The sequence below is a fragment of the Rhinolophus hipposideros genome (assembly GCF_964194185.1).
Source record: "Rhinolophus hipposideros genome assembly, chromosome: 9".
In the NCBI taxonomy this organism is placed as follows: Eukaryota; Metazoa; Chordata; class Mammalia; order Chiroptera; family Rhinolophidae; genus Rhinolophus; species Rhinolophus hipposideros.
This window is the reverse complement of record NC_138055.1, coordinates 85,940,643-85,968,628: the sequence shown is the minus strand read 5'-3', so window position 1 is coordinate 85,968,628 and position 27,986 is coordinate 85,940,643. Positions and strand designations below refer to the sequence as shown.

The 27,986-nt window shown below is 41.8% G+C and overlaps 1 protein-coding gene across 2 annotated transcripts in view; it reads right to left on the bottom strand.

Moving 5' to 3' along the window:
- The window catches only part of PLXNC1 (plexin C1), a 142,952-nt gene that overhangs the window by 72,765 nt on the left and 42,201 nt on the right, over positions 1-27,986 (bottom strand). For both annotated transcript variants that reach the window (XM_081061185.1, XM_081061184.1), the window contains exons 5-9: positions 14,688-14,802; positions 7,711-7,858; positions 4,357-4,444; positions 2,051-2,156; positions 1,815-1,916 (exon numbers count right to left, since the gene is read on the bottom strand). In XM_081061185.1, the coding sequence (XP_080917311.1) occupies positions 1,815-1,916; positions 2,051-2,156; positions 4,357-4,444; positions 7,711-7,858; positions 14,688-14,802 (559 nt within the window). The remainder of the gene's footprint in view (positions 1-1,814; positions 1,917-2,050; positions 2,157-4,356; positions 4,445-7,710; positions 7,859-14,687; positions 14,803-27,986) is intronic.

Sequence of the window (27,986 nt, the reverse complement as noted above, 5' to 3'; positions counted from 1 at the left end):
AGTCAGAATGACTATCATCAATAAATCAACAAACAACAAATGCTGGCGCGGATGTGGAGAAAAGCGAACGCTTGTGCACTGTTGGTGGGATTGCAGATTGGTGCAGCCACTATGGAAAACAGTATGGGGGTATCTCAAAAATCTAAAAATGGAACTACCTTATGATCCAGCAATTCCACTCCTAGGTATCTATGCGGAGAAATCCAAAATTCCAATTCAAAAATCTTTACGCACTCCTATGTTTATTGCAGCTCTATAAACAATAGCCAAGATATGGAAACAACCGAAACGCCCATCGGTAGACGACTGGATTAAGAAACTGTGGTACATTTATGCAATGGAATATTATGCAGCCATAAAGAAGAAAGAAATCTTACCATTTGCAACAGCCTGGATGGACCTAGGGTACATTATGTTAAGTGAAATAAGTCAGACAGAGAAAGACAAATACCATATGATCTCACTGATTTGCGGAATCTAAAGAAAAGAATAAGTGAATGAACTAATCAGAAACAGTTTTGGAGATAGGAAAAACTGAGGGTTGCTAGATGGGAGGGGGTGGGGATAAGGGGGAAGGTGAGGGGATTAGAAAACCATCGGTAACCACAAGATGGCCATGGGGTTCTGAAAATTAATTTGGGGAATGTAATCAATAATGTTATAAAGATTTTATAGGGTATCCGATGGACATGTGTCCCATTTGGGAGGCCACCTCAGGGATATGTAGATGCCTGATCACTGCACTGTACACCTGAAACTGAACAATAATGAATGCCAACTATAATTTTACATATATATGCATATATATGTATGTATATACTTACAAGAAGCGAAGTACAGCATTAGGAATAGAGACAGTGGAAATGTAATGGCTCTGTGCGATGTCAGAGGGATAGCGGATGGTGGGAGGGGGGTTCACACAGTGTGAGGGATATAAATGATAAACGTCTAAGTATTACTTTGTCTTGTGCACCTGAAACTAATAAAAAAAAAAAGAAAAGAAACCCTGCTGTTGTTTTGTTGACTCTTACTAGACCGAAGGCTAACGAGAACAGGACTCTTCCGTTTTGTTTTTCACCATATAGGAGATGCTCAATTAACTTCTGTCAACAGCATAAAGCCAGCACTTCAGTGCTTTCTAAGCATGGCCACCATGTCTGCCTGGAAATGTTTTTATATTGTCACCTCCTCTTTTTCAAACATGTCTCTTAGTTGAGGTTAGAGACTTACTATGAAGAAAATAAGAAGAATTTCCAAGGAAATTTCATGGAAATAAACTTTTTCTTTCTTTCTTCCTTTTTTTTTTTTTTTGAGAAGTGGAGAGAAAGGTATATGTATTATATAGAAACAATGCTTTTGTTTTGGAGTTATTAACTACTGGTTAGATTGTCTCTAAAAAGGAAAGAAAACAATCTGAATGCGGTATGTGTGTATACTTGGCATGTACTCTCCATTGCAAATCATCCCCAGAAACACAGTCATACTCCTGTGGTTTGAACTGAAACCCCCTCAGTGCTGCGTGCTACGCTTCCTTCTAACTTTCCCCAAGGGAGCCACAAAGTCACCTTCAAAACTTTACTCCTCCCAGACCAACATCATTTTTCATAATTACGGAATTTTAATTTCTTTTATTTGACTGTGCAGCCTTTGATGCATTGAGCCAATTAAACGAAACTTGCTTTAAAACCAAAGGTAAAAAGGGGAATTTTGGTAGAAAGTAAAAAAGGGAATTTTAAAAAGGAACCCAAAGTGGTAGCTGTTATTGTCATGTAAAGGGGGATTTTTCTATTATCAACACAAAAACGGGGTCTGACCTGCAAGCCCCGATTGGTTCTGTTACTCTTCTCCTCCTTGAATCCTCCTTCACCTGCTGTCTTAGATGAAGCTTGCTTCTCAAAAGCAACTGGACAAGGTTCCTGAAAGGAAGAACACCCCTTCAACATCCAAACAGGTGGGAAATTCAGAGTTCGAAATAAACACAAAAGATAGGTTGGGCGGTGACCGACATTTATTTTTGGTTAAACCTTGTAATATAGAAATGTCACTTTACCTGGTTTCTGTTGTAATCAGAAGAGCTGCAAGCTGCTGTGAAGGGGTGGATACACTTTCTCTCACTTCTACACCAAGCACAGCCAGTTCCAATACATACTGGGCATCTAGCAACATGGAAAACCAACTTAAGTCCTACATTTTCAGGAAAATCTGCATATCCTAGAATTTCCCTCTGTGATGTGACATGTGAGCATTTGAAAGAAGAAAAAAAGTCCCTAAACAGACTGTGATGAACGCAGGGGAGAGAGGACCGTCCTTTGAGGCAGGGGATCAAGCACTAAATTTGTGCCCTGCTCTGGGCATCATACCTGCAGAGGTGTTGCCATGGAAACCTGAAGCAGGGGTCACCAGCAGCACAGGTAGACAGCAGGAAGCCACTGGATCTGTTTCTGAATCCAGTTCTGCTGCTCATCTACCTTCAGGTAGTTTCCCTCCAGAGACTGGTCTCCCCCACCTCGCCCCCCCACGTCAGCATGTTCTCACTCACTGGCGCGTAACCCTGCCAACGCCTGGAAGACGCAGGGCCAAAGGTGTGACCCTGGCAGGCTGAGGGAACGGGATGCCAGCGTTTCCTTTGTAATCAAATGGAGGAAGAATTGTGGCTACTAATCTAATAACCTATCATGCATGATAACAGTGGTGAGCTTGAAAAGCACTTACTAGGATAATCGGAGTTAAAGATGGAACGATATATATAGAAATCAAGGTTGGCCTGGAAAAGCCATGGGAGGCCAGAGGAAAGTTCAGCCTGGGGACGGTGGGAGGACTATTGCAAGGAGAGGGAACACCGCTCCTATTTTATGTATTCTGCAAGAAATGCCCAAGCATTCTGAGATTCTGACCTATAGAAACTGCAGTCTCCGTGGGAGAAGAAAACCCAGACTCAGTGTTTATCTGGCTACCTAAGTGCACTGGAAGCAGGGTGGTGAATTGCACTCCCCTCCTGCCTACCTCTCAGGTATGATTACTGTACGAAGGCTTTTCTAAGGGAAGCAGGTAACCAAGGAAAGGGCACTCATGCCCTGGGGAGCTGTGGGGCTGAGGTCTGGTTGTTAATCACCCAGCTGTGAGACGGGGCAGGTAGGTCGCTCTCTTTCGTCTGGCCTCTGTGACTGGGGAGGCAGGAGCTGCACTACGGTGCAACTGTCTTTGAGCTAGAACATTCTATTGAACTCCCCCTCCCCGTTTTTTCCTATTTTCATGGACTTCTGAGGCTTTCTATATCAAATCTGGGGTTTTTTCCCTCTAAATTCATTTGGTTTATTAGAAATAACTGAACTGAAATCCCGCAGGGGTAAAGAAGACTTGTGGGGACTCCGGTTCCAGTAGCTGTAGCGTGGCTTCCCAACTCGGTTTCAAGATCGAATTCATTTTCCTCAAAGAAACAATGATCACAGGCCAGGCCAAAGAAGCTCACATTCGGTACTCACATGGTTGGTCAATCAAATCACTGAATGAACTACATAATCACTAATAACACCGCTTCACGTTGTTTCCATGGGAACCTCCATCCCATCCTCCAACTGAAAACTCAAGAATCTGAGAAACACATTTCCTCTGTCTTGTCTCTTCTTCAGAAGCAAGGAGTGAAGTGTGGCCCTAACTCGGGGTTACTCAGGGGGTTACATAGCTCAACAGGGTCAAAGGTGGTTAAAAACAAAGGGGGGGCAGAATTAACATTTTTTTCATTAAATTTATTGGGGTGACATTTAAATTAAATGTTAGTGGTTAATAACATTATCTGAGTTTCTTTACTACATCCTCTATATATCACATTGTATGTTCACCACCCAGAGTCAGTTCTCCTTCCGTCACCATATATTTGATCCCCTTTACCCTCTTCATCTTCTCCCCCTCTCCTTCCCTTCTGGTAACCACTATACTGTCGTCTGTGTTTATGGATTTTACAAGTTCTTTTGAGAAAGGAGACTTCATCTTGTCCTTCTCCTTGAGTATGACTTCCCATCATCTATCTTGCTCACACCCTCTCCCTGGAACCAAATTCCCAAAGCCATTCTGTTCAGGGGAGAAGCTCGCAGCACTCCTTCTGCTGTACTCACTTCAAGGCCACCTCTTATATGTCCCTCTTGGTAGAAACACCTCAGCTGCTCCACCTTACTTATTAACGCTTGAACGAGTGAGCTTATTAGCTCAGGGGCCCTCCCACCTCCCATTCGTCTACGCTCCAAAAGGCACTTTGGAAAGTTCCACTCCACAAAAGAGTTCTTTAGGAAGTGCAGGAGTAAAGCAAATAAATAAATTAAAACCAATGAGAGGATATTTAAATTTCAAATAAAATCTTACCCTCTTAATGATGAGCAGTTGGTAAAGTTGAATCTTTTTGATAAATGCCAAGAACCAAAGGAGAATGTCACGTTCACAACTAAAACATCTGGAGCAAAGGGGGGGAAAAAAGTCATTTACGGTGGAGTCTCGCTATCATCAAGCAAAGCTGTAAATGCAAAAAATAAATATTTTTGCCTCTTCTGCATAGAGGGTGGGGTGTGCCAGCTGTTCTCTCCCATTTCAATCAGAATGTAGTTCTTCCCGTGGGCCGTTCACGTCAGGCATCCAGAGTGCACAACACAAGGCTCTAAACAGACTGGGGCCCACCTCGAAATCCAGGCCCCCCATGGATAATCACCAGGAAAAAGCCATTTTCCAGCCCATTTACATCTCATACTCTCCCCGGGATCACTATCTCAACTTGTAATTGGCCACAGCATAAAAATAAAACAACTCACTGAGCAAGAAGTGCCTAGAACATGAGAAAAAGAACGTGAGAGAGGAAATCCTGCACCTTCAGAAAAATTTGCACTACAAATATTTCCCTAACAAACTCTAAAGTGTGGTTCCCATGGGTTGGGAGCCATGATCTTCTTAAAAAGTCAACTGTCACCAGCTCTAGGATGCAGGTTTTCTTATTTGCATTTGAAAACCTAGCCATTGGTTAGAAAACCTCAAAAGAATAGAATCAGAAAGATAAACACTGTGTTACATCAGCATTAGAAAAATGTCACATTTCTTGTATCTCTTAACTTACATATGTACTCTATCCAGGATGATTTCCAAACTCAGTTGTCTATCAGAATCACTTGAGAAACTAATGAAAATATAGATGCTGCTATAAATACAGCCACGCTGCTCAGTGGGCCTAGGAATCTGTGGTTTGCAACATTCCCCACATAATGACTGTATACAGCCAGGATTGGGTGCTTTTGAAACCCTGCTGTGTCCAGGGACCAGTGCTACTCTGTAATGTTTGCACGGTCACCCATTTGGGTAGTAATATCTTCTTCCTTTTATGAATTGGAGGGGATAGTAGATGACATTCCTTTTAAAATCAAAGTCTTTACTTGCTAGAATAAGAAGTTGGCTGAATTTTGTTGGCACCCCTAATTTTCTTACTAAAATTGTATTAGTGTGTGATTCCAAAAGTCTGAGAACCCTTCTATTAAGTTGCTTCGCCACAGCAACAAAGGTCATTCTGAAAGCCTGGAGGCCCCCTAAAATTCTGCTCACATAAAGTAGGTACGTGTAAAATGATAATCCTGCCCTGAAGACAAGGCTGTTTGGAGGGCGGGCATGACCTCTCAGCAAGCACACTGGAACAGACGCTTGCTAAGCGTCAGTAGAACAAACACTTGGGCATTTAGCACTGGGGGACACCCAGTCAAAATGCACGTCCAGTGATGGAGACTAGCAAGTCCTACTCTTCTGAGTCTCAACTGTACACAAAACACTATTGGGAAATATCACAAGGAAATGAACATATATGATCTCCGCCATCACAGTTATTCTGGAAGACATAAAATAACGTAGGTAGAAAACACAATGACAAATGACAGCAGTCGAGGAAACACCCTATGAGTGGTTTGAGGTCCGTGAATCACCTGGGGAGCAGCACGGGGGTGCCCGTGGGGGACCAAGAGGGTGCTAAAATGGCCAGAACAGTTAGAGCAGAATCTAGCAAAGTTGTGTGGAAGAGGTGACTTCTCCCAGTGTTTCAAAGCAGAAGGGCAACAGGGCCTGGTGCAAGGAGTGAGGGTACTCTAGGTCATGGACAATGGTTTGGCAGTGGCTGCAGGCTGGCTAGCTGAGTGCAAGAGATGGAAAGTGAGACTGCTTGCTCAGATTATGCAAGGTATTCGAAAAAGGGCAGGCGAAGGGTTGGGTGCAATTGATGGAGACTCTAAAAGCAACCAGCTAGCTTTACAAGGTACTCTCAAGTACTTCAGAAACATATTTCACAGGTGAGCAAGATTTGCATTTTAATGACCAAATTTAACTAGAAGCATATCACAAAGGCTGTATCGTGTGGACAAAGAAAAGTGGAAAATTGAAATAATTTTTCAAGCAATTCAGACTCAAACAGCTACCGTGAGCCCAGTGGCTGAGAGGTATTTTTAATCTTGGTTCACTGGACTGCTGTATTCAATTCCCTTTTGAGGGATTTAGGATTAATTAGGTAATACCAGCTCCTGCCACACAATTCAGCTCCAGTATGGTCTGCAGTCTTTCCAGGAAGACTGTACCATGAACTGGATTCTACTTCCAGTCTTTCTCAACCGCAGGAACTCGTGAATTCTGTCTACTTATTGTAACTCCTAACTATCTCCGAAATCCATTCACTTCTCTCCAACCCCGTCTGCCTCTACTGCAGCCCTCACTGCCCCCCTCACCCCCTCATTGCAACAGCCTTCTTTCTCTCTGATCTTTCAGAATTCAGATTTTCCCTCCTCCAGCCCATTCTCCACTTGCCGTCCTTCCTTCATTCATACAACAAAAATCTACCGACTGTAAATGGCTACCTTGTGCTAGACATGTTGTGCCTTCTTTGGAATCCATTTTCAACCACTCTGCTTTTCACTTGTCCCTACCGCATTTGCCTCAGCCATACAGAACCTCTTTCGGCTCCTCAAACAAAGCTTTTCCTCTCCTGGCCATCACGCTAGTGGGTCTCTGCTTGGAAACTCTCCCCCTTCTTTCTCTGATTCAACCCTACTCATCCTCCAGGAAGATTTCCTTGCCCCCTGCCCCATGCCCCCAGTTAGGCAACCTTTTCATGTGTTTCCTGTAGCACACTCTGCTCCCTGTATTTACACACTGCACTGTAATGAGTTGTTTACTTGTTTCTACCCAATAGGCTATAAATACCATGACCAAGAACTAGGTCAGTCTTTTTTGGTTTCTGTATCCCCAGCACCGAGCACAGTACCTGGCACATAGTAGATGTTCAATAAACACTTCTTATAGGAATGAACTAAGGCAATGAACTTAAGATGACAGAACATTGGCCGCTCTATTTTCTCTTCTCATCAAGGACATTTCAGCTTTTCAGATGTCTGAATTCTCTGAACCATTTGGGCAGGGTCAGCCCAATGGTCTCTGGCTTTCCTCTCCTCACCTATACCACTTACCGTCCTCTAGCATTCGCAGTCAATCTGAGAGTGGGGGTCCTACAGTCATGGATGAGGTAGAGCAGAGGGGAGCAGGACTGAAAAGAAAAGCAGGAAGCAGGGGGTAGGGAGAGAGTGAGTGGCTAGCGTGGGACTATTCCGATTTCCTATTATTTAACTTGCTGCCTAGGCAATCTGAACTCAGGAGGGCCTCTTGCCTTCTTCTCTTTCTAACAGAAAAGCAGCCGAGTCCCCTTACCTTTGTAGGGTGCTCTGGTTGGGATGCTGCAGGTACAGGTTTTATTCGGTGGGCTTTTCCCCTTGCAGAGCTCCCTGCCGGAGTCCACGTTCTTCACCATGCACTCCGAGTGTCTTGGAAAGATACTTCCCACCAAGGTCACTGTAGTCTGTGTGGGGAAGATGATTCAGGAACCAAATCACTGCTTTTTCCTCATCTCCATCCATCTTAGAACCTTAACCTCTGACCTGCCATAGAGGAATTTCTCAGATTGCTGATGTAGAGGAAGAGATGTTTTATATTGGCTGTTGGGTTTGCTCTTTTGATATAAATCGCATTTTCATATGCTTGGACTGTTATTTTGCTTTGTGTGTGTTTTTCTTATCAATTTTAAGAGCTCTCTGTATAGGATAGATATTAATCCTTATCTGTCATATTACTGACACATATTTTCTCCTAATCTGTTTGTCCTGCAACTTCTGTGTGTGCTATCTTTTATCCTACACGTTTTTATGTAATCAAATACAAGGTTTCTTGTCTTGGTTATAAAGTTCTTCCCCAAATCTTGCTTATAGGCAAATATAAATTGTTCCACCATATTTATGCTTTACTTTTTAAACTTATATCTTTAATCCATCTGGAATTTATTTTTATATATAGTATGAGATAAGGGTTCAACTTTATTTTTATCCAGATGGTAAATCAGCTATGTCATAACTGTTTAGAAAACAAAACAGAAAGCCTCTTTTCCACCGAACTGAATACCATTTTTGTCACATATTAAATTGCCATATATGTGGAATCTATTTCTGATCTCTGCTCTGTTCCAATTATCTATTGTTGTACTTCGGTTCCAATGTCATCCAGTGTTTACTACTCTGCCTTTAAATATATTTAACATCTGATAAGGCAAATCTCTCCTTATTTGTCCTTATTTTTATGATTCTTTTAGCATTTCCTAGACGTTATTCTTCCATGTGAAGTTTAAGATCATTTTGTCCAAAGGGGGTAAGGATGCGATAACTCTAACTGGAATTGTACTAAATACACGTATTAATTTTAAGATAATTTACATCTTTATGATATAAGTATTCCCACTCAAACACATGATTTTTTTTTCCATTTGTTTCTGCTTGGTCTGGGGTTCATTTCAGAGTGTAACTTGATTTCCCAAGTGTTAGCTCTATATTTCTTATTGCTAATTACCAATATTAAATTATACTTAAGGAAGGTAGCGTGTGAAATCTACTTTTAAAATTATTCAAGATTTTGTCTGTGGTCAAACGCACATTCAAATTTGGAGGTGGAGGCTGTTTTGTGTCTGTGAGTGTACACAAGGGAAGACAAAAAGAAAATTTTGAAATTTCCCATAAAGCAACTTTTTCTGCAATGAATTATCTAAAGGAACAAGGCAGTCGGTTCTCCTGTTGAAAAGGAATTACTATGTCAATGATGAGCCCCTTTTGCATCAGGTATATGAAGGGGACCTGGTGGGACCAGGCTAAGTATTAGGAAACTGGGAGCAGAAAAAGTGGTAACCCCATCCCCTAGGATAAAGAGCTATGGTCCCAGACAACTTCGGAGGTGTCTTCTATTACACTTCTGACCTCTGCCCCAGACTTTCTATATGGCCCCCTAAGAGTCTGCTGTCTTTCGACCTCTATTCTAGCCTTGGGGTCACCCCCATCTTTACATTTTCAAAGAACTCTGTTTCTGAGCCATAGAATTATGCTGAAAGAAGGCAAATTCTTACCAGAACTGAAGTCCGACAACCATCTCTCTTGAGCCCAAGCCATTCTCACTAGCTCATCTTTATTTTCACTAGCGGAACACTCGTCCGTCTGCCTTCTGCACCCTAGCGTTTGTATTTGCAACACACATCTTAGCACACGGTCACAGCACATATTATCCCATGTACATATGTGTCTTAAATGTATTTCATTGTTCAAACTTTGTAACCAAAGTAGCAGAAAGTTTTTGAAATCCTATTTTCACCAGCTGTTTTAAATTTTCCACATTTCCTCCTAGTTCTCACACACATAGTTTTTACATACCTGTAATTATTGCATTTAATTCCATAAATATTTATCAAGCACTTATCATGTGCCAGGTTCTGCACAAGGTACCAAACAGCTACTATCTTGCCCTCACAGAGCTTATCGTGTAGTAGAAGCATGGAAAAGTCCACTAGACTGAAATTGGAGGGCCACACAGTATAAACAGATCACTCAGAAATGCAGGAGCCCATGGCTAGAGTGCTACAGTGGAAATGGAGAAAAATAGACAGATTCAGGATGCCCTTTGGAGGTAGCATGGTTCAGGACTGACAGCGGGATGTGTGGATGGGAAGGACTTAGGGGAGCAGATGGATGGATGGAGGTACCACGTACTGAGATGAGACACACTGAAGGAGAAGCCGACTTTGGGTAGAAAATTCAAGATTTCTGTTGTGGACGTGTTTAGTTCAAGATACTTGTGTGATAATCAAGAGGATAAGGGCCTGGAGGTCAGAGGAGCAATCTGGGCTGGAGATAAAAGAGACATGAACATACAGATGATATATGAAGTTATGGGAGTGGAAAAGATGGTCTGTGGACAAAGTAGAGAGGCAGAAGAGAAGAAGAGCAATAACTGGGCCTGAAACAACTCTAATCTTTAGAGTCAGGGAGAGAAGGAGCCTGCCTGCAAGGGAGGCCGAGGCACGGCCAAAGAGAAGGAAAGGAGCGTAGAGAGAGTGCAATGGAACACAGGGTTTCCAGAACGCAGCCAGCAGCCAGGTAAAATGAGGACTGGTAGCATCTGCAAGATGGCTACGTGGTGTTCACTAGTGACCTCAGCAAGAACAGTTTCAGGGGAACAGTGGGGCAAAAGCCAGTTTGGAGTTGATCTGAAAATAGGAGACAGCAACTTTTATTCAAGTGCAGGGGAAAGAGAGGGTAGCTAGGGCTTTGAAGGCATTTTTGCATGATTTGGGTTTCCAGGTGAGTATGGTTAAAAAGCTGAAGCTTTGGCTTCATAAACCCAAGATGGGAATCCTTACCTGGTTGACAGCTCTTCCTTGAACTACTCTGGATAAAAAAAGGAATGCAGACACAATGGACCAGATAAAGATAGAAAGTCTGAGTGTCAATTAGCTGGTCGTGCCCCTGGGGTAAAAGAACTGCCCGCTGCATTACATTCTATCAGGTCACCCAGCATGCCTCCTTCTACCTAACCATTGCCCTTATTACCAAACAGTGCCATTATTTCCAGGCTTCTAATTCTGTAAATGGTTCTGCTATAGCCTCTGTGTGCTTATAGTTTTTCTCCTTTGAAGGTACTGCAGAATTCTAAGCCTGGAATTACCGCTTCAAACAGAACAAATATATTTATGACTTTTGAAACATATTGCCAAATGGCTTTCCAATAAGATTGTGCTAATTCGCATTGCCAACACTAGGTGTTAGCATATCTTATTATCACTTTAATTTGTATTTATTCGATAACTGATGAAGTTGAACGTATTGCCACATCTGTGTCTAACTCTCGAAACTTCTTATGAGAATATATGCTTTTGCCCAATTACTTTTGGTGTCTTGATGTTTTTGTTTTTAATTTCTCCCAGCTTTAATATTTTGCAATTAAGATTTTGCACGTTGCAAATGTTTTCCTAAAGTATGTGCTTTAGTTATCTCTTATTTTTTTGTTGTATAGGTTTATTTAAAGTAAGTCAACTATATGAATATTTTTCTTTTGTTATTACATACAATATTGCTTCACAGCTAAGAAAATTATACTTCCAAATTTTCTGATGTTCAATTCTATTTTCTATTAGTTTCCCTGTGTCAGCTTTTCATACGAATTTCTTAATTAGCCTGAATTTTATTTTTGTATTTAATGTAAAATGTAAATTAAATTACAGTTTCATATTGTAAGCCAGTTATCTACCTCAGCACCTTTTATGAAATAATTATTTTGTTTTCTCTTATTTTATGGTGTTTGATATTTAAGTTTTTTTACATCTACTTCTGAGCTTCCTACTCTAGTTCGTGGATCTATAGTTCTATTTTTAAACCAGAATCATGGGCTGTATTGTTGCTATATATATGTTTACAATCATATGCAAATGGTCGTGCGTAAATAATTTTTTTTCAAAATATATTTTGGATATTCTTGACCAGTTCACATTATTCCAGATGAATTTTATATTAATTTTAAGACAAGGTCTATTCAGATTTTCACTGGGATTGTTTGAAATCTAGAAAATAGATTGAGGAAGACGTGACATTTTAATGATATCTTCCCATCAAGAAACACAGTATATATCTGGATATATTCAACATGTCTTTCACATCCTCCAACAAAATACTTTATGTGGTTCCGCTTTTATTTTTGTGTATGTTTATGCTTTTAATTGACAAGGTTTCCCTACTATTAATTATAAATAGCCTCAACAGACCACTGTCCCACATATACATATAAACATATATGGGGACTTTTTTACTCAAGACAAGATCACACTATACATAATTTTCTGCATCTCACTGTTTTTACTCAAAACCCCATCGAAATTCCTCCAAGACAATTGGAATTGCTCTAATTGTTTCTTTTTAATGCTGATTCCTTAATGAGGATGAGAATGTACTACCATGTTCCCCAAAAGTAAGACCTAGTTGGACCATCAGCTCTAATGTATCTTTTGAAGCAAAAATTAATACAGTATAAGACCCAGTCTTATATTAAAATAAGACCCAGTATTATATTATGTTATGTTATGTTATATTATATTATATGTTATGTAATATATTATAACTTATATATTAATAAGTTATATAAGTTACCATATTATATATGTTATGTTATATTATATTATATATATTATATAATTATATATTATATAATATAATATAATTATATATTATATTAAAATAAGACTGGGTCTCGTATTAATTTTTGCTCCAAAAGACGCATTAGAGCTGATGGTCTGGTTAGGTCTTATTCTCGGGGAAACACGGTATCTTCTAATTGTTTTTTGTGAAGAGACACAGCTTCTCAGGAATAGAGTCTCTGTATTATATGAAAGGGGATGGTTTCTGTACCTAGAAAGTTACTAGGTAGATAATGGGCAGTTCCCAAACACTCTATGAACTGAGCTAATGGGTAGAATTGAGGAAATCCATACACTGCCAGCTCTGTAGGTCAAGAGGAGGTATTATTTAGATAAACAAAGGTCTGAGACTTTCAGGTAAGTCATAAACGAACATAAGGACAGAAATATTTTGAAATAATGTGACCAAGAGATGGAGTCAGATGTCTTATCAACATTGTGAAAATAATGAGTCCTAAGTTGGTTTCAAAGAATAGTTTTACTCAAATTACTAAATTCTTATCTCCTTTACCTTGATAGTGAACTGGAGAATGAGATAATGGTTGTGTATGTGGGAAGACTCTTGAGGGATCAGGGTAAACCACAGTGGAACTCAGGGTGGGGAGGAAAGCACTAGTGGTTATTTGAGTGGTGAACATTTTTTGCAATGTTCCGGACTAGATATAAATGGTGGTTACTTTATACTAGTGAACCCAAAGATACGTAAGTAAATTGTGTAAGCAGTATATTTTATTTAAACAAGCCACTTTCCCTCACTGTATTTAGCTGAATTACTACTCTTAAATTTTTCAAAACGACACAAGGAAAAAATCTTGTTAATCTTAACCACTTATCAGAGTCCTGGGTATATACAAGGATCATGGTATTTTCTTTCTACCATTCTCTATCAGCACCAAAGGCAGCCATTTTTTCAGACTGAGATGAGAAATAAAATTTTGGCCATACCTGCGCTTAGATGCCTAAACATCTTTTTTCACAGAACCTATTCACTCTTGACTCAGGCCTGATGGAGTTTGGATGACGGTTTTGACAGTTCTTTTTTTATACTACCCTCCCCGCCCTCCCCCCTAACTCCCTGGAAGACAACAGAAAGTAATATGGCCAAATTACTTTAAATCCGTGAGTTCTGATCAGTTATGGCTTGAAAGCTTGATTCTTTTATTATTTATCAGTCATTAAATGCTCTGGCTCGCCTTTATTAAATGTTAAATCATCTTAAGTGGTACGGTTCTTGCTATTTGAAATGGCAAAGTATAAGAGTAAAGAGCAAGTGGCCCATTTCCTCGTTAATGTGGCATTCACATGAAACAGAGCAAGCTCAACAGGCAGGTCAACTGGCTGCTGATGGGGATTCGGTACAATTATTCCTAATACAAGAGCCATAATTAGGGAGAAAACGTCTCCTATAGCACCACCGAAACAGCAAGGCAGGAATTCCATTTTCCCATAGGGCATGGTTGGTATGTAAATCAGAAAATGCTTGAATATGCTCATTGCTTCCTTTCTCTCATCCAATGACATGGCTCATGTGATGCCAACAGCGGTACTGCCATGGTAAGGAGCCCATTGGCTTTCTTTCCAAGGCACCCCACTTGCAATATTCACTGCCCACACTGGTTTCTCTCCCTTCTACCAATATTGCTTGAAGCCATGTTCATAAAACAGTTGTCAGGAGAAGCCTGAACACATTAGGAAAAGGAACAGAAAACAAAATTCTGCCCTTAAGCCACCCTTAAGGCATCTTGTGGGCCATGAGTCTGAACTTCTTTTTTCCCTATTTTTTAAATCAATATGTTTTTCCACTACATGAAAAGTCCATCTTTTCTTTAAATTCAACTATGATTGTCATCTGCAGTTCCCCAAGATTACCAACTCCACATGGGCAGGCCCAGGGTGTCTTCTGTTCTCTGCTTGTGTGGCACCTGGTAGGCACTCAGTGTTTGTTAACTAAATGAGTGACTCTCCTAACCAAGCTTATTTGGTCGGCTAGTAGATATTTTACACACAATTTGGTCGCTAGTAGATATTTTACACACAAAAGGAAGTTAGCTTTTACACACAAAAGGAAGTTAGCATCAATCGTGCAAAATAAGACAATACAATAGAGACAAATAAAAATCTTTTATCTTACCTGATCTTTACTTCTTTGAGATATGTGAATTTGAGGGCACTCTTTAGCTCCCGATATAATATCCAGCCAGTTTTCTGAATTCTCTGAATGTACACAATCATCTTTAAAAGTACACCTATTAAAAAAAAAAGGCAACAAAACAGCAACCCCACACATGCATTAGTTAAAACGTTCTCATACTGGCTTCAGCATAAAATGTTTGTATAGTGGATTATTGATTTTGAGCGAGAATAGAAACATGATGCTAAAACCATGAAAAGCTACAGGAAAACAGCAGAGTGTTTTTTTCCATCATGTCTCGGAGCAGAGAACAAATGCAGACACATGCTGAACTTAGACTCCTGAGCCATCTCTCAAGATGACATCCCCAAATACATCGAAAGAGCCTCCTCATGGATTCTGAAATTACAGAACTCCCTTCTAGAGAAACTGAGCAAAGAACAGCTCAAGAAAAGGTTTATACATTGTATGCATTTTAGGTTTGAAATTCATTCCCAGACTATCAACCTATTGTGTAAATCTTTTTGTGTTTAAAAAAAGCTACTATTTGGTGCTTTGCAGTATGATAATTGAATAAAACTATGTCAAGGACAAAGTCTTCCCAAGAATTTGATAAGACACTCCAAAGCCATCTGCTCCATAACATTTATTTACACAGACACAGCAAATTATATCAAAAGATGTAGGTGAAACACTTTTCAGGGCCACTTCCCCAAGTCAGCCAGCTCAGAGGATGCCCCCTAAAATCAAGCTGTGGCCAGGCCCAACTATTATACTTTGAGAAACATGATTAGATCACTGGTGTGCTTGATGTCTCAGAGGCTCTAGGTCATGTTCACTTGGGAACACTTGCCTCACCAGAAGGGCTGCCAACCCGACAAAAAGAATGAACACCAAGTGCCATGTTATTTTCAAATGGTATTGGACTCCGCAGACATTTCATTGAATAATGTCAAGGAAACCACAAAGCATCTCTGTCATCGATGCCTCCTCAAGGCCTAAGGTTAAAATGCAGCGGTGTCGGGCAGAACCAGTGACAGTGAGTTTTAAAAGAAACTGAAAATTCATAAGTCATGAGATTGAAAAGCAACCAAATGATAACTACATTCAGCTGTGGGGAGTCCCTGAACGGATCTGAGTGGAATGAGATGTGGGCCCAAATAGTGTATTTGACATGCGCTGACATTTCAAAAGCGTTTTATTACTTCTTCCCCCCCACCCCCCGCCTCTCTCTCTTTCTCCCTTTCTCTCTCTCTCTCTCTCTCTCTCTCTCTCTCTCTCTCTCTCTGTCTCTGTCTCTCTCTGTCTCTGTCTCTCTGTCTCTCTCCCTTTTTAAAATTCTTAAGAATTTAAGCCCTATGGCTTCATCTTTGAGCTCTGTGCTAATATCTGAGTTTGACAAAAATAGAACAGGAAGCCAGTGAGTTTCATTAAGCATCATCACCAAGCATATCATCATATTCTGACATTTTGGGGGAACCCTGCTTACAGTGAGCACTTCTGTGTCTGAACTCCCCTACATCTGTGTTAGTTCCTTCTCCAACATCATGACCATGGGGATTTTCATCAGCAGTTCTCCAAAGCCATAAATTTATCTGTCCCTTGATGGCTAGATCGTCCGTCACAGATATTAAGTTCAAATTAAACCACCTCTCAATGTCAGGAGGAGTTTGCAGTGGAGGGACAAGAACTGCTGGATTGAAAAACAGAAAATGACAAGGCTGGCTCCTTATTTTGTAACTGAAAGAGATTATGACTGTCAAAACCTACCTGCCTCTCATGGGCACTCTGGTTTGTATAAGGTACTTTCTCTGCCTATAAAGAAAAAAAAAAAGCCAGTTCTACAGAGATTGGAGTACCACGAGTTTTGTAGGCTCATCATGCTGCCTGGGAGTCAAGGCCTACGGCTGCCAAAAAAACAAGTGTAAAATATTTCATACAAATAGTGCTACAATTTGCCAATTTGTAGGCAGAAAACAGTAGTACCACTGAGTTATCACTCCCATTTCTGAACTCCTATAGCATTTCTTGTCGGAAACACACATTTTGGTATTTAATCATATGCTGCCTTGAATTACAACTTAACTGTTTCATATGTCTATGTCATGTCTCCCCAAGTAAGCTCTAAGCTCCTCAAAGGAAGAGAGAATGTCTTTAATATTTCTTCAGCAAATCCCTCAGCATCTGGCAGCATGATATGCAAATACCAGGGTTTCAATAAATATTTTTGAATGAATGGATGAAACATTAAATTTCTATAGATCTGTTCTGTTGGTGATTTTTCTTTCTAGAGTTTCCCTGTGATTTATGTCTGACTCCTACTTACAGTAAAGAGACTCTTTAACGTAAGCTAAAAGTTCACATCTGGGGTTGAGGGAACAAATTAGGAATTCAAATTTTTAAGTTTTGTAAAAAAAAAAAAAAAAAAGGAAGAGGAAAATATATAATAAACCTTTTATTTCCTATTTTGTATAAGGTAAAAACAAAATCTAACCACGCTAAGCAACTAAACATGAATTTCTTATTTAGAAAACACCTCTGAAATTTCTAAACTCCCATTCCTTGCTTCTTACCAGTTAAAAAATAAAAATGAAAAAATGAAAAAGCAAACTGTGACACCAAGAATATATAACCAGATGGTCAACCAACAACAGTGTCTTATTACTTTTCCAATATTGCAGATTATAAAATCTTCATGACAGCACATTACCCACACATTCAAACTTCTTAAGGAGAAGAGAGCAGATCTGAGAGCTCCCTCATTTTGGTAAACAAAACCAGTTACTTTGAAATGATCCCTTTGGAAAGCTAGCCCTCTCATTCCTATGTATGAACAAAAGCAATGGTCAAGTGCATAAACACGTAAGCCATCGCCCAAATAAAAGTGAAATCTCTTTGTTGGATGTTTGGTGTGGCTGATCCTCAATGAGGCACTCTCCGATAGGCTGATTTCTTAACTGGCTATTTTTCATTTTCTTCATACCATAGATAGGAGGGAAATTGGATTTGGATTAGGATGAGCGCATTCTGGAAAAAATGGCAGAAACAGATTTGCTTCCCCTACCTTAAGCTATTGTCTTTACCCCATCCGCTAACAAGAGTCTATCCAAAAGTCCTAAGATTCCTGATCAGTATTTTATTTTTCTAGTCCTTTATTCAGCTTGATCGCATGCCTACACGACAAGGCCAATGTTCCGTATTAGCCTATGTACAAATTAGGAAATAAAGCCAGCTCAGATGCAAAGAAAAGACTGCCTGAAGGAAAACAAAAAACCCAAAACCAAAAAGAAAAAAGAAAAAAACCTTTCCTTGGTGTAAAACATTGTATGTGGAAACAACTTAGTGAGTGAAAACTATTTAAGAAGGCCTGTTCTTATCAGTTGGTTCTAAAATCTGCTGTAGAGCCTAATTTATTAAAAGTAATACAAGAGTTTGATACTGCCAATCGACATATAAGTACATGGATCACCCCTAACTCATAATAAAGTTATGTTCAAAACCTACCCAGGCCCCAGCTCATGAACAGGGGGATTCCAGATAACTGTTTCTAACTTTGCTGTTTAGAATTCAGAAAGTATTTTCATACTGTGGGTTTGCTTCCTGAGTGTATGGAAATCTGTCTAAACCCTAATATCCTCTAGTAACTACCCCACCAAGCACCTGCAGAGGGGGAACACTGCCCCACACCAGGCACTGGTCTGAGTATTTGCTGTTGGTACTTTCCCATTGGTCCTCACACAACCTCAATCGACAGGGCTGAAACAGAGACTCAGTGAAGTGCAATAACATGCCAAGGTCACACAGCTACCAGTGACAGAAGTCTGGCTTCAGAGTCACACATGTGGCCACTCAGCTGCACGGCCTCCTATGAGTCCTAACTGCCATTTAGTAAGGTGCACAAGGATAGACGTTCAGAGTTCCTCCTAGCTTCCTGGGGCCTCAACAGGGGTTGGAGGGTGGGGCTGGGGCTGGGGCTGGGCCAGGATGAGGTGATGGAGATGAGGACCCAAGAGCGGAGCATAAAAAGGCGAGGCAGTCTCTAGGATGAAAAGGGTAGCAAAGATTTGGGAGGGGTGGGGATTCTGGGAGGCCTCGAATTTTTATCCATCACTAGCCCTGAATACAGAACATCCAACTATAGGTTAAAAGTCCAGGAGGTCCCCAACTTACAAATCTATTGAGTTCCAAAAAATTTGCTTGCAAACCATCTGTTTGTAATATGGAACATACTTTTCTACCCACAGAAATAATGTCATAAACAGAGATTAGGCTTCCAGGTTAGTCCACAAAACCTATTATTTATCCATAATGATACTTCAATACTATATATTTGCAATAAAAGAGTCGCAGAAAACAATGAGATTGTAGCCATTTGCATTATGTAGCAGTTTTTCTCCTTTACTTATTTGTGTTTCGGCTCAGGTGGTAGTCTGGGAACAGTGCCCAGCTGGATCGACTTTTAAATTTATTATTATAGTATTGTATTTATTTAGAATTTCTATTTTTTAATGGGCATAGCTTGAATTATTAATTGTTGTCATGCCAACATAAAGAACAGGGAGACCCACCTCTGAAAAGGAGCTGAAGTTTCCAGGCAGGTGAAATGTCCATGGCCAGGGGACCTTGAGATTCTGACTCTATTATGTTAGAATTGCTCAGTAAAAATTTACTGCGAATTGCTCAGTAAAAATTTACCACTTACTCAACCTTGAAATAGAAACTCTAAACTCAGAAATGTAACTTCTACTTCCTGCCCCTCGAATTTCATCAGCATCCTGTCATCTAATTGTTCACCAAGAACAGACAGTCCCTGAAGGAAACTGATAACTAAATATCAGGTAATTGGCTTGAATGTGGGGGTCGCTGTGACCTGTTCCAAAGATTCTATACTGATATAATATCAGAAAACTTTTAACAAGGAAACAATCCAGCCTTTCTCTCAGGGAACAGGAGACTGTGTCCAAGTTGGGGGAAGGTTTTGCTACAAGAGCATCCCAAGGTCTTCCGCTAAGTGATTTGATGTCTGTATTTTTAGGAAAGGCACAGAGCCCATAGGAGGGGCCAGGTGGTTCCCCAGAATCAGGGACATTCATTAACGTTGTCAATCCATGAGATGAAGAAACCAAACTCAATTGACAGAAGAGAATAGGAAGTCACCGTGACAAACTAACTTTGAAGTCAAGGCCTCCAGAGTCAGAAAAGGGGAATGCAAAAATACATGCCCAAAATAACTGCTGAGAAAGCTGAAGAATTGGCTCTTCATCACTGGAGCTGAAAGTCAGTCTACATGATAAACTTATGCTAGTAACAGAGGCAATTTAGTTGGTTTCTTTCTCTTTGTTGCTTTTTTTTAAGCAAAAACGGCTAACATGCCAGGCCACATTCTTTCACATGATGCAGTGTATTTATTCTTCACAACTAACCTATGAGAAGGTACAATAATTGTCCCTGCTTTGCAGATGGGGGAAACTGAGGCACAGAAGTCTCCAAATTGCTTTCCTATGGTCACAGAATTAGCAGAGGGGCTCAGCTACAAAACCAGGTAGTGTAGATGCCAACTCCATGGCCTCAAACCCTACCCTAATTGCCACTCAGAGCTAACAATTACTGAGCACCTTCCATGGGCCAGACACTGTTCTTCCTGGGAGTTAACTCATGGATCCTCACAAAAGGGAATTTCAGAGATGAGGGAACTGGGATGCAGAGAGCTTAGACAGCATGGTGTGAATCTTAGCAGCCTGGCACTGGTGTACATACTCTCAGTACTGTGTCAAATTCCTCAAAAGTTTTAAGGGCTTCCAGGATGGCAACATCATAAATGCCAAGATAAAAGTCAATGGGTCCTCCCAGAGCACCAGCCATAGAGGAAAATATAAATTATATTTCATTTCTCAGCATTTCTCAAAGTGTGCTCTTCAGGTTGTTTGGTGTTAGTGTTTTAAGGGTTCTACTGCTAAAAAGTTTGAGGAAAACTAGTTAAACACGTTTCACTGCTGCAGGACTTCTCAGAGCCTTGAATATGCTAGCGTGCTTCGTAAACTTCGAAAACAGGAATGAATGATGCACCATCTTCCAACTTTTTGGTGCAAGGTCAAAAGCTCTAGTCACGCACATTAGGAAACACTGCCCGGTCTTGGTTAATGGGCAGTCATCCAAACAGCAGATCGAATTAGAAAACGTTGGGCCTTTTTTGGCTTTTTCTCAACTATCATACTCAATTGATTGTGACCTATTAATTCTAAGCCTCGCTCTATGCTATCTCCTGCATCCCACCTTACCCCTCACCTCTCACCTGGGGTCCTGCAACAGTCTTCTGGTTGGCCGCCCTCTTTCCCACCTCCAGTGACTCCAATCAGCCTCCACACCGAAATCTGGGTTATTCTCAAGCACACAGCTGATTATACCACTTCCTACTTAAACATCCTCAATTGGCACCCTTTTGCTTACATCAAATTCCTCTACCTATGTGGTGGCTTTTCAGGACCTGGAGCCTAGAACACGTTTCTAGACTCCTCTTGATCCCGGCACTATGTAGCCCCCGCTTTCCTCTTCAAATGCAACCCCAGATCATCCTGGGTTGATGAGTCTTGAGCCTGAAAGCTCCTAAACACAGATCCCTACTATCTAGTACATCACACTCACAGCAGTTAGTTGATAAACACAGAGAGTACAAATGTCCCCCGCTCTTCCTAGCTGGTGCTGTTCCTACTGTCCAGAACGCCCCGGGGCCTGAAATATTCAGTGAGATCATGTTCCTTCATCAAGCTAGTTCAACATCATCTCCTCCATAAGGTCTGCTCAGCCTCCAGGCAAAGCAGTTGTTCCCTGCTCTGTGTCCCCACGGTACCATGCACATGCTCCTTGTATGTGCTCCTCGTATAGCACATTGCATTAGCTGCCGATTGCCTGTCTCTCTGACTAGACTGTAAGTCCCCCAAGGGAAAGGCCCAGCTTATTCATTTGGCAACACCAGGGCCTGCTACCATATCTGGCATTCATTCTGTAAATATTTACTGAGTGTCCACCAGACACCAAACACTGAGTAGACACTGGGGACACATCAATGCATAAGCCAGTTACAGTCCCTCTTTTAATGAGCTTATATCCCAGTAAGGCACACAGACAACAACCAAACAAGCAGACAATAATTTTAAATAATTTCAAGTTGAAGCAAGTCTCCTTTAGAAACCAAAACTGTAGCTGGGAGGAAATACTTTAGATAGGCTGGGCAAGAAAGATAACATTTCAGCTCAGAGCTCAAGGATGAAAATGATCTAACTACATCAAGAGTAGTGGGAACAGCATACCAAGCAGAAGGAACAGCATGTGCCAAGACCCTGAGTTCACTTAAAGCTTCGTCTGAGCAAGGAGTTGATTAAAGAGCAGGCTGCCTAGAAGTTAGTGAAGAAAGGGGACAGTGGTTCTGCCAATTACAAGCCGGTGACTTTGGGCAAGTCACATGCCCTCTCTGTGTGTCAGGCTTTCCATCTGCAGAAATGCAGATAATATCAGTTACTACCTCACGGAGTTTGACAAAATGTATACCTATTTAACTGAGGCTTATAACAAATAGTCGTAGTAGTAGTTATATTTATTACACAGGCAAGTGAAATCGAATTTCAGCAAAAATGTGAGTGACACAAGCCAAACAAACCCAAAATGGGAAGGATGAGACAGGGATTTGGGCACTCAGGTTAACCAGATGGCCCATTTGCATTGCTCACACACACCAACTCAATGTCCAGCACGCCTTTTCTGAGGCAGACACACTTCAAGACTTCTTAGAAGATTCTTAATCACAACCCTCCTTCCTCCCAAGACTATAGGGTTCTTCCGGGTCTCCCCACACCTTGAGCACCAGCTCAAGAGCACTTTCCACAGGGTAATGAAATGACTTGTTTGGTGTCTGCTTCCCACACTAATCTGTGAGCTTCTCTTGGGCAGAGCCTCATTGATCTTTGTTTCCTCCAGGGTCTAGTACAGGGCCTGGCTCACAGCTGGTATTCAAAAAGCGTTAGCTGAATTGGATTAAAAATTAAATTTTAAAGTGACTAAATTCTTGTCTATGTCTCCACGATACCAGCATAAGTTGTCCCATTGATTTTTGTTCACTGGGTTGGCCGATCAACTAGCGCGGTGGAAAACCATCCTTTGTCTTGAAACTTTGAGCTACTTAGCACACAGAAAACACATTTGCAGACTGCACCACTCACACAAAAGGGATTTGTGGCCTTCACCCCATGTGGTTCTTTTGTGGGTGAGGAGTGTACTAAAAGTTGCATTTTTATTCCCAACTGCAAACTATGAACTAGAGAATTTAAATGAGACAGTTAAAAAACATAGGTAGCATGGAAATAAAAATGGGAAAATGACGCCTTTTGACTTAGGAAGATCTGGGTTGAAAGCTGCTCCCTCACAATTATTTGTGTAACTGGGGGCACATTCCCTAGCCTCTCTGGGCCTCAGTTTCCCCACCAGGAAACAGGTGGCACTAACAATCCCATCTTCCTGAAAGCAATATTGAATACCACTCCAGACATATCAGAAATGGCTCACGCTTGATACAGCAGAATACAGCTTCCAAACATTATAAAACAGTACGAAAGAAAGAAAGAAATTAAGAAGGAAAGAAAGAAAAAAGAAAAGAAGAGAAAGAAAGAAAGAGAGAGAGAGAGAGAGAGAGAGAGAGAGAGAGAGAGAGAGAGAGAGAGAGAAAGAAAGAAAGAAAGAAAGAAAGAAAGAAAGAAAGAAAGAAAGAAAGAAAGAAAGAAAGAAAGAAAGAAAGAAAGAAAGAAAGAAGGAAAAAAGGAAAGAAGGAAAGAAAGAAAAAGAAAAAAGGGAAAAGACTGGCAGAAAGGCTTGTAATGAGGATCTCAGCATTGAGTCTGAGCATTGGAGGAGTTGCTGGGAACAGGACAAACACTATGTCACAAAGACAAGTGAAAACATTTGAGGAATTTAAAGCCAATCAATATATACTTATGAAAGTGCCTGCTGCCTGAGATAAGGTCATTTCAAAAAAATCTATTCCATTAAAACATATATTTACTAAAAGAAGTGTTCCTAAGTGGTACTTGTTCCAAGTCAGAGAGCATCAGTTAAAGAGATGGAACAGATAAGCGGCCGGGATGCTGAGTTTGGAGGACCTCAGTTGCCTGCCCTCCCAAACAGAACTGGCTTCTGTGTTAAGGCGCGCATTCTCCCTGTGCCGGTCACTGGCAACAATCGGGCCGCAAAGGGTCCAGTTGTGGCCCTTATAGGTTTCTTTCCTCTCTTCACCTTTTGCTTTGAAGTAAGTAGGATTTATTCACAGCTCCTCTAACAGCTGATAAGGATGGTGAAGAACTTAGGGGATTCAGGTTCAACCAAGACCCCTCTCCAGTGTTAGACGGCCGCTAAATCCTTTCTAGCATTCTCAGTAACCCAGATGCATGGGTTCTGCCTCTGCCAGGGTAATTCAGTAATGCCCCGAGTCCCGAATCACATATTCCTCTTTGCTACCCACTGCTTCCACCCCATAGACAGTTGTCCTACTTGCTTCTACACAATTAGTCGGCACAATGGGGTCCACACACAAGAAGGAGGGGCCGCCCTCAAATCCCTTTATTACCATTATTGCTGTCATTAGAGCTGCACTGGAGCGCAAAGGAGTATGACTGCACAGACTTCAAACACAAGGACACCTCCCCAATTGGAAGGAAAGGAGAAACGAATGCAGAATTGGAAGGATCGTCTGTCTCTAATTGTCTTCCTGGACACTCAGCTAGACATGGTCACATCCAATGAAAGGAGACATCCCCAAAGCTGGATGTGCTTCTTTAGATCTTGGCGCAGAGGTCCTCTTCTCAGGAAAGCCATCCGGGACCTCTCTGGTGAAAACTGCAACCACTCCTGCCTCCAAGACAGCACTCCCTACCCCTCCTCCGCTTCTGCATGATACTGATCACCATGTCACATGCTCTTTACTTCCTTCTTTGCTTTTACATCGTCCATCAACCCATGTCATGGGTTGAATAATGTTCCCCCCAAATTCATGTCCACTTAGAACTTCAGAATGTGACCTTATTTGGAAATAGGGTCTTCATAGGTGTAATTAGTTAAGAATCTCAAGATGAAATCATCCTGGATTTAAGATGTCCCATGACTGGTACCTTGATAAGAGAAAGGAGAAGGAGATTTAGACACACAAAAAGAAAAGGCCATGTAAAGACAGAGGCAGAGATTGGAGTGAGATTGGAGCCACCACAAGCCAAGAAACACCAGGCACCACCAGAGGTTGGGCGACGAGAGGAAGGATTCTCCCTTAGAGTCTTCAGAGGGAACACCGCCCTGCTGACACCTTAATTTTGGATTTCTAGCCTCCAGAACTGTGAGAGACTAAATCTGTGTTCTTTCAAGCCACTGAGTTGGTGGTCCTCTATTCCAGCAGCCCCAGGACACTGATGCATGTCTCTAGAAAGACTCCATCGGGGATGAAATTTGGGGCTGTGTTGTTCACAGCTAGAGAATCCTAGAGCTTGGGATAGTCTCTGACACATACTAGGTACTCGATAAATATCTGTTAAATGAATGCATGGATGCTTAAACTTTCCAGATGGAAGGTTTCCTATAACTCAGGTTGACCTGAGTCCCCTCATCTTTCTTATGTATACTCAGTCATCTATGAAGGGTCCCTTTGGAGCAGGCTCTCCCTTCTGCTCCCACCACCATGAGCGGTAATGTCTCTTTGTTGCTCTTCCCTTTACTACAGAGATAAGGAAAGGGACTGGCTTGGGAGTTAGAGCTAAGCCTAGATTTGATTCCTGGTTCCACTAGTCGTGCAACCTGCGGTAGGCAGAATAATGGCGCCCAAATATACCCCTGTCTTAATCTCTGGGACCTGTGACTATATGGCCTTCCATGGCAAAAGGGACTTTGCAGATGTGATTAACGATCTCAAATAGGGAGATCATTTTGGATTATCTGTATGAGCCCCACGTATTCACAAGGGTCCCTGTAAGAGGAGGCAGGAGGATCAGAGTCAGAGAAGCGGATGTGATGACAGGCAGAGTTCAGAGCCAGAGAGACCTGAAGATGCTACACTGCTGGCTTTGAAGATGCAGGGAGGAGCCATGAACCAAGAAATGCAGGCTGCCTCCGGAAGCTGGAAAAGACAAGGAAATGGATTCTCCCTCCAGCCTGTAGGAGGAACACAGCCCTTTCAACATCTCGACTTTAGCCCAATGAAACCCATGGCAGACTTCTGACCTCTAGCACTGGAAGATAATAAACATGTGTTTCTTTAAGCCACCAAGGGTGTGGTAATTTATTACAGAAGCAGTAGGAAACAAATACACAACCTAAGGCTGTTTCCTCATCTCTAAGGTGGGTATTGTAATAATGTTTCCTTCATAGGGAACCAGGAGATCCAAATGGAACATGGCGTGGAATGTGCAGGGCATAGTACCTGGTGTATGATGCACATATCTCTCTCGGGCATGCAGACCGTGTCTCCTGGCTGGGCCGGGGCTCCAGGCAGGCTTCCCGAGGGAGGGGCACTGTAAGTCCTTCTGAAGAATGAGCGGCACACCCTGATGGCCTCCTCTACTGAAAAGCGCTCAGCTTTTGACTTAATACTTGACTTCTTGACTTAATACTGCCCACCCCTCACGACAGCAGACTTGACCGGGGTAACTCAGGCTTCAGAAGAATGTGGCAACAGGTGACCGTGCCCCATCGCTTGTCTTGGTCAAGTTTTAGGGCAACAACAGCCCTTGATGGACCCTGGGGAGGCATGAGGAAGGAATGTCTCTCGGTGGAGAGAAGGAAGGCAGACCTCAAGGCAGGAGAACCATGCAAGGAACTGGAAGTGTCCAGAAGCAAATCGTTGAACTCTTTTTGTTTGTTATTCTGAGGCACAGATATGTTTAGCATTTAAATTTCAGTTTTCTCTTTTGTGTTCAAAATCCCCTTCTATTACTGCCAACCCTTTCAGAAAGTCTGGGAGAGGGCGGGACTGGCCACAGAGCCTAGTTAGGCCAAGTGGAGAACGGATCTGGGTCACAGTCTCACGTGTAGAACAGCCTATCAGCATCAGAAGACCTAAAAACCACCAACGGCTGCTTGAAGGTCTTCCAACTGACAACATGAAAGAAACATGAAGAGCATGGGCAAATATTAAGTTACATAAATACTTGAGGGGGGTCAATAGACATCTTATGATTGGCGTACCTGGAGGGCTGGTCCCTACCCTGTACACATCCTGTACAATGTATTACAGGATGAGACAACAAAAGGCGAGTGTGGCCCTTCCTGCGTGGCCCATTTTCTAAAGAGGACCCAACGGAATCTTGCTTCCATTGCATGACTGGGACTAAAGCAAGTAGAGCCCCAGGGTGGTGTCTGAAGCGGGGCAGGTTACATGAACTCTGGAGAAATGGCTGCCAAGTAGATGGCTCAGGAAGATATGTGAGATAAACTCATTCTTTACAAAACGTACCAAAGGACAGTGATTGTAGAAGGGGTAGGGGTGGGAAGTGCAGTACAACTAATGCTGGGGTTAACACAGTTCCTCTCCACTGCCATCAGAATCACCTTTTAAAAACAGAAATATGATCAGGGCAGTCCTCTGCTAAAATCCTTTAGTAAGTTCCCAGCACAACAAGTAAAGTCCAGACGCAGAGCCTTTCACATCCTGGTCCCACCCAGGACCCCTGCTACCTCCTTCCTTCTGGACCCAGTGCTGGAGTGACATATAATTCAGTCTATCACTGCCTCAGAAGACCTCTTCTTGTGCTGGCTCTTCTGCCTGAAATGCCTCCCACCCCTTGCTTCCCTTGGTGAAAGTCTACTCAGACGTTAAGGCCTAATTTTAATGCGACCTTCTCTCGGAAGCCTTTCCCAACCTCGGTTACAGCAAATGGCTCCCGGCTCTGGGGTCCCACCATCATAATAGCTAGCATTACTTGAGTGCTTACTGCGATGAACAGGCACTGTGCCTAGGACGTTATGCATATTATCGGATTTAATTCTCTCGGCAACCCTGTAAGGTAGGTACTATTACAACCCTGCTTTCTGAAAGAGAAAAAATTGCAGGTCACCCAGAAGTCGGACTTCTCGATCCCAGGCAAGCGGATTCCAGAACCTGCATTCGTCTTCCTCTGCTGTGGTCAATGTGGAAGTCATCCTGCCGCATTGCTGTACATCCCAAATGGGCCACTCCTACATTCCCGCTCGGTAATGACACCTCTGTCCTTCTGGTCTCCCAAGCCAGACGCCAGCACTCCTTCCACTATTATCCCAACACCAACGTCCCTGCAT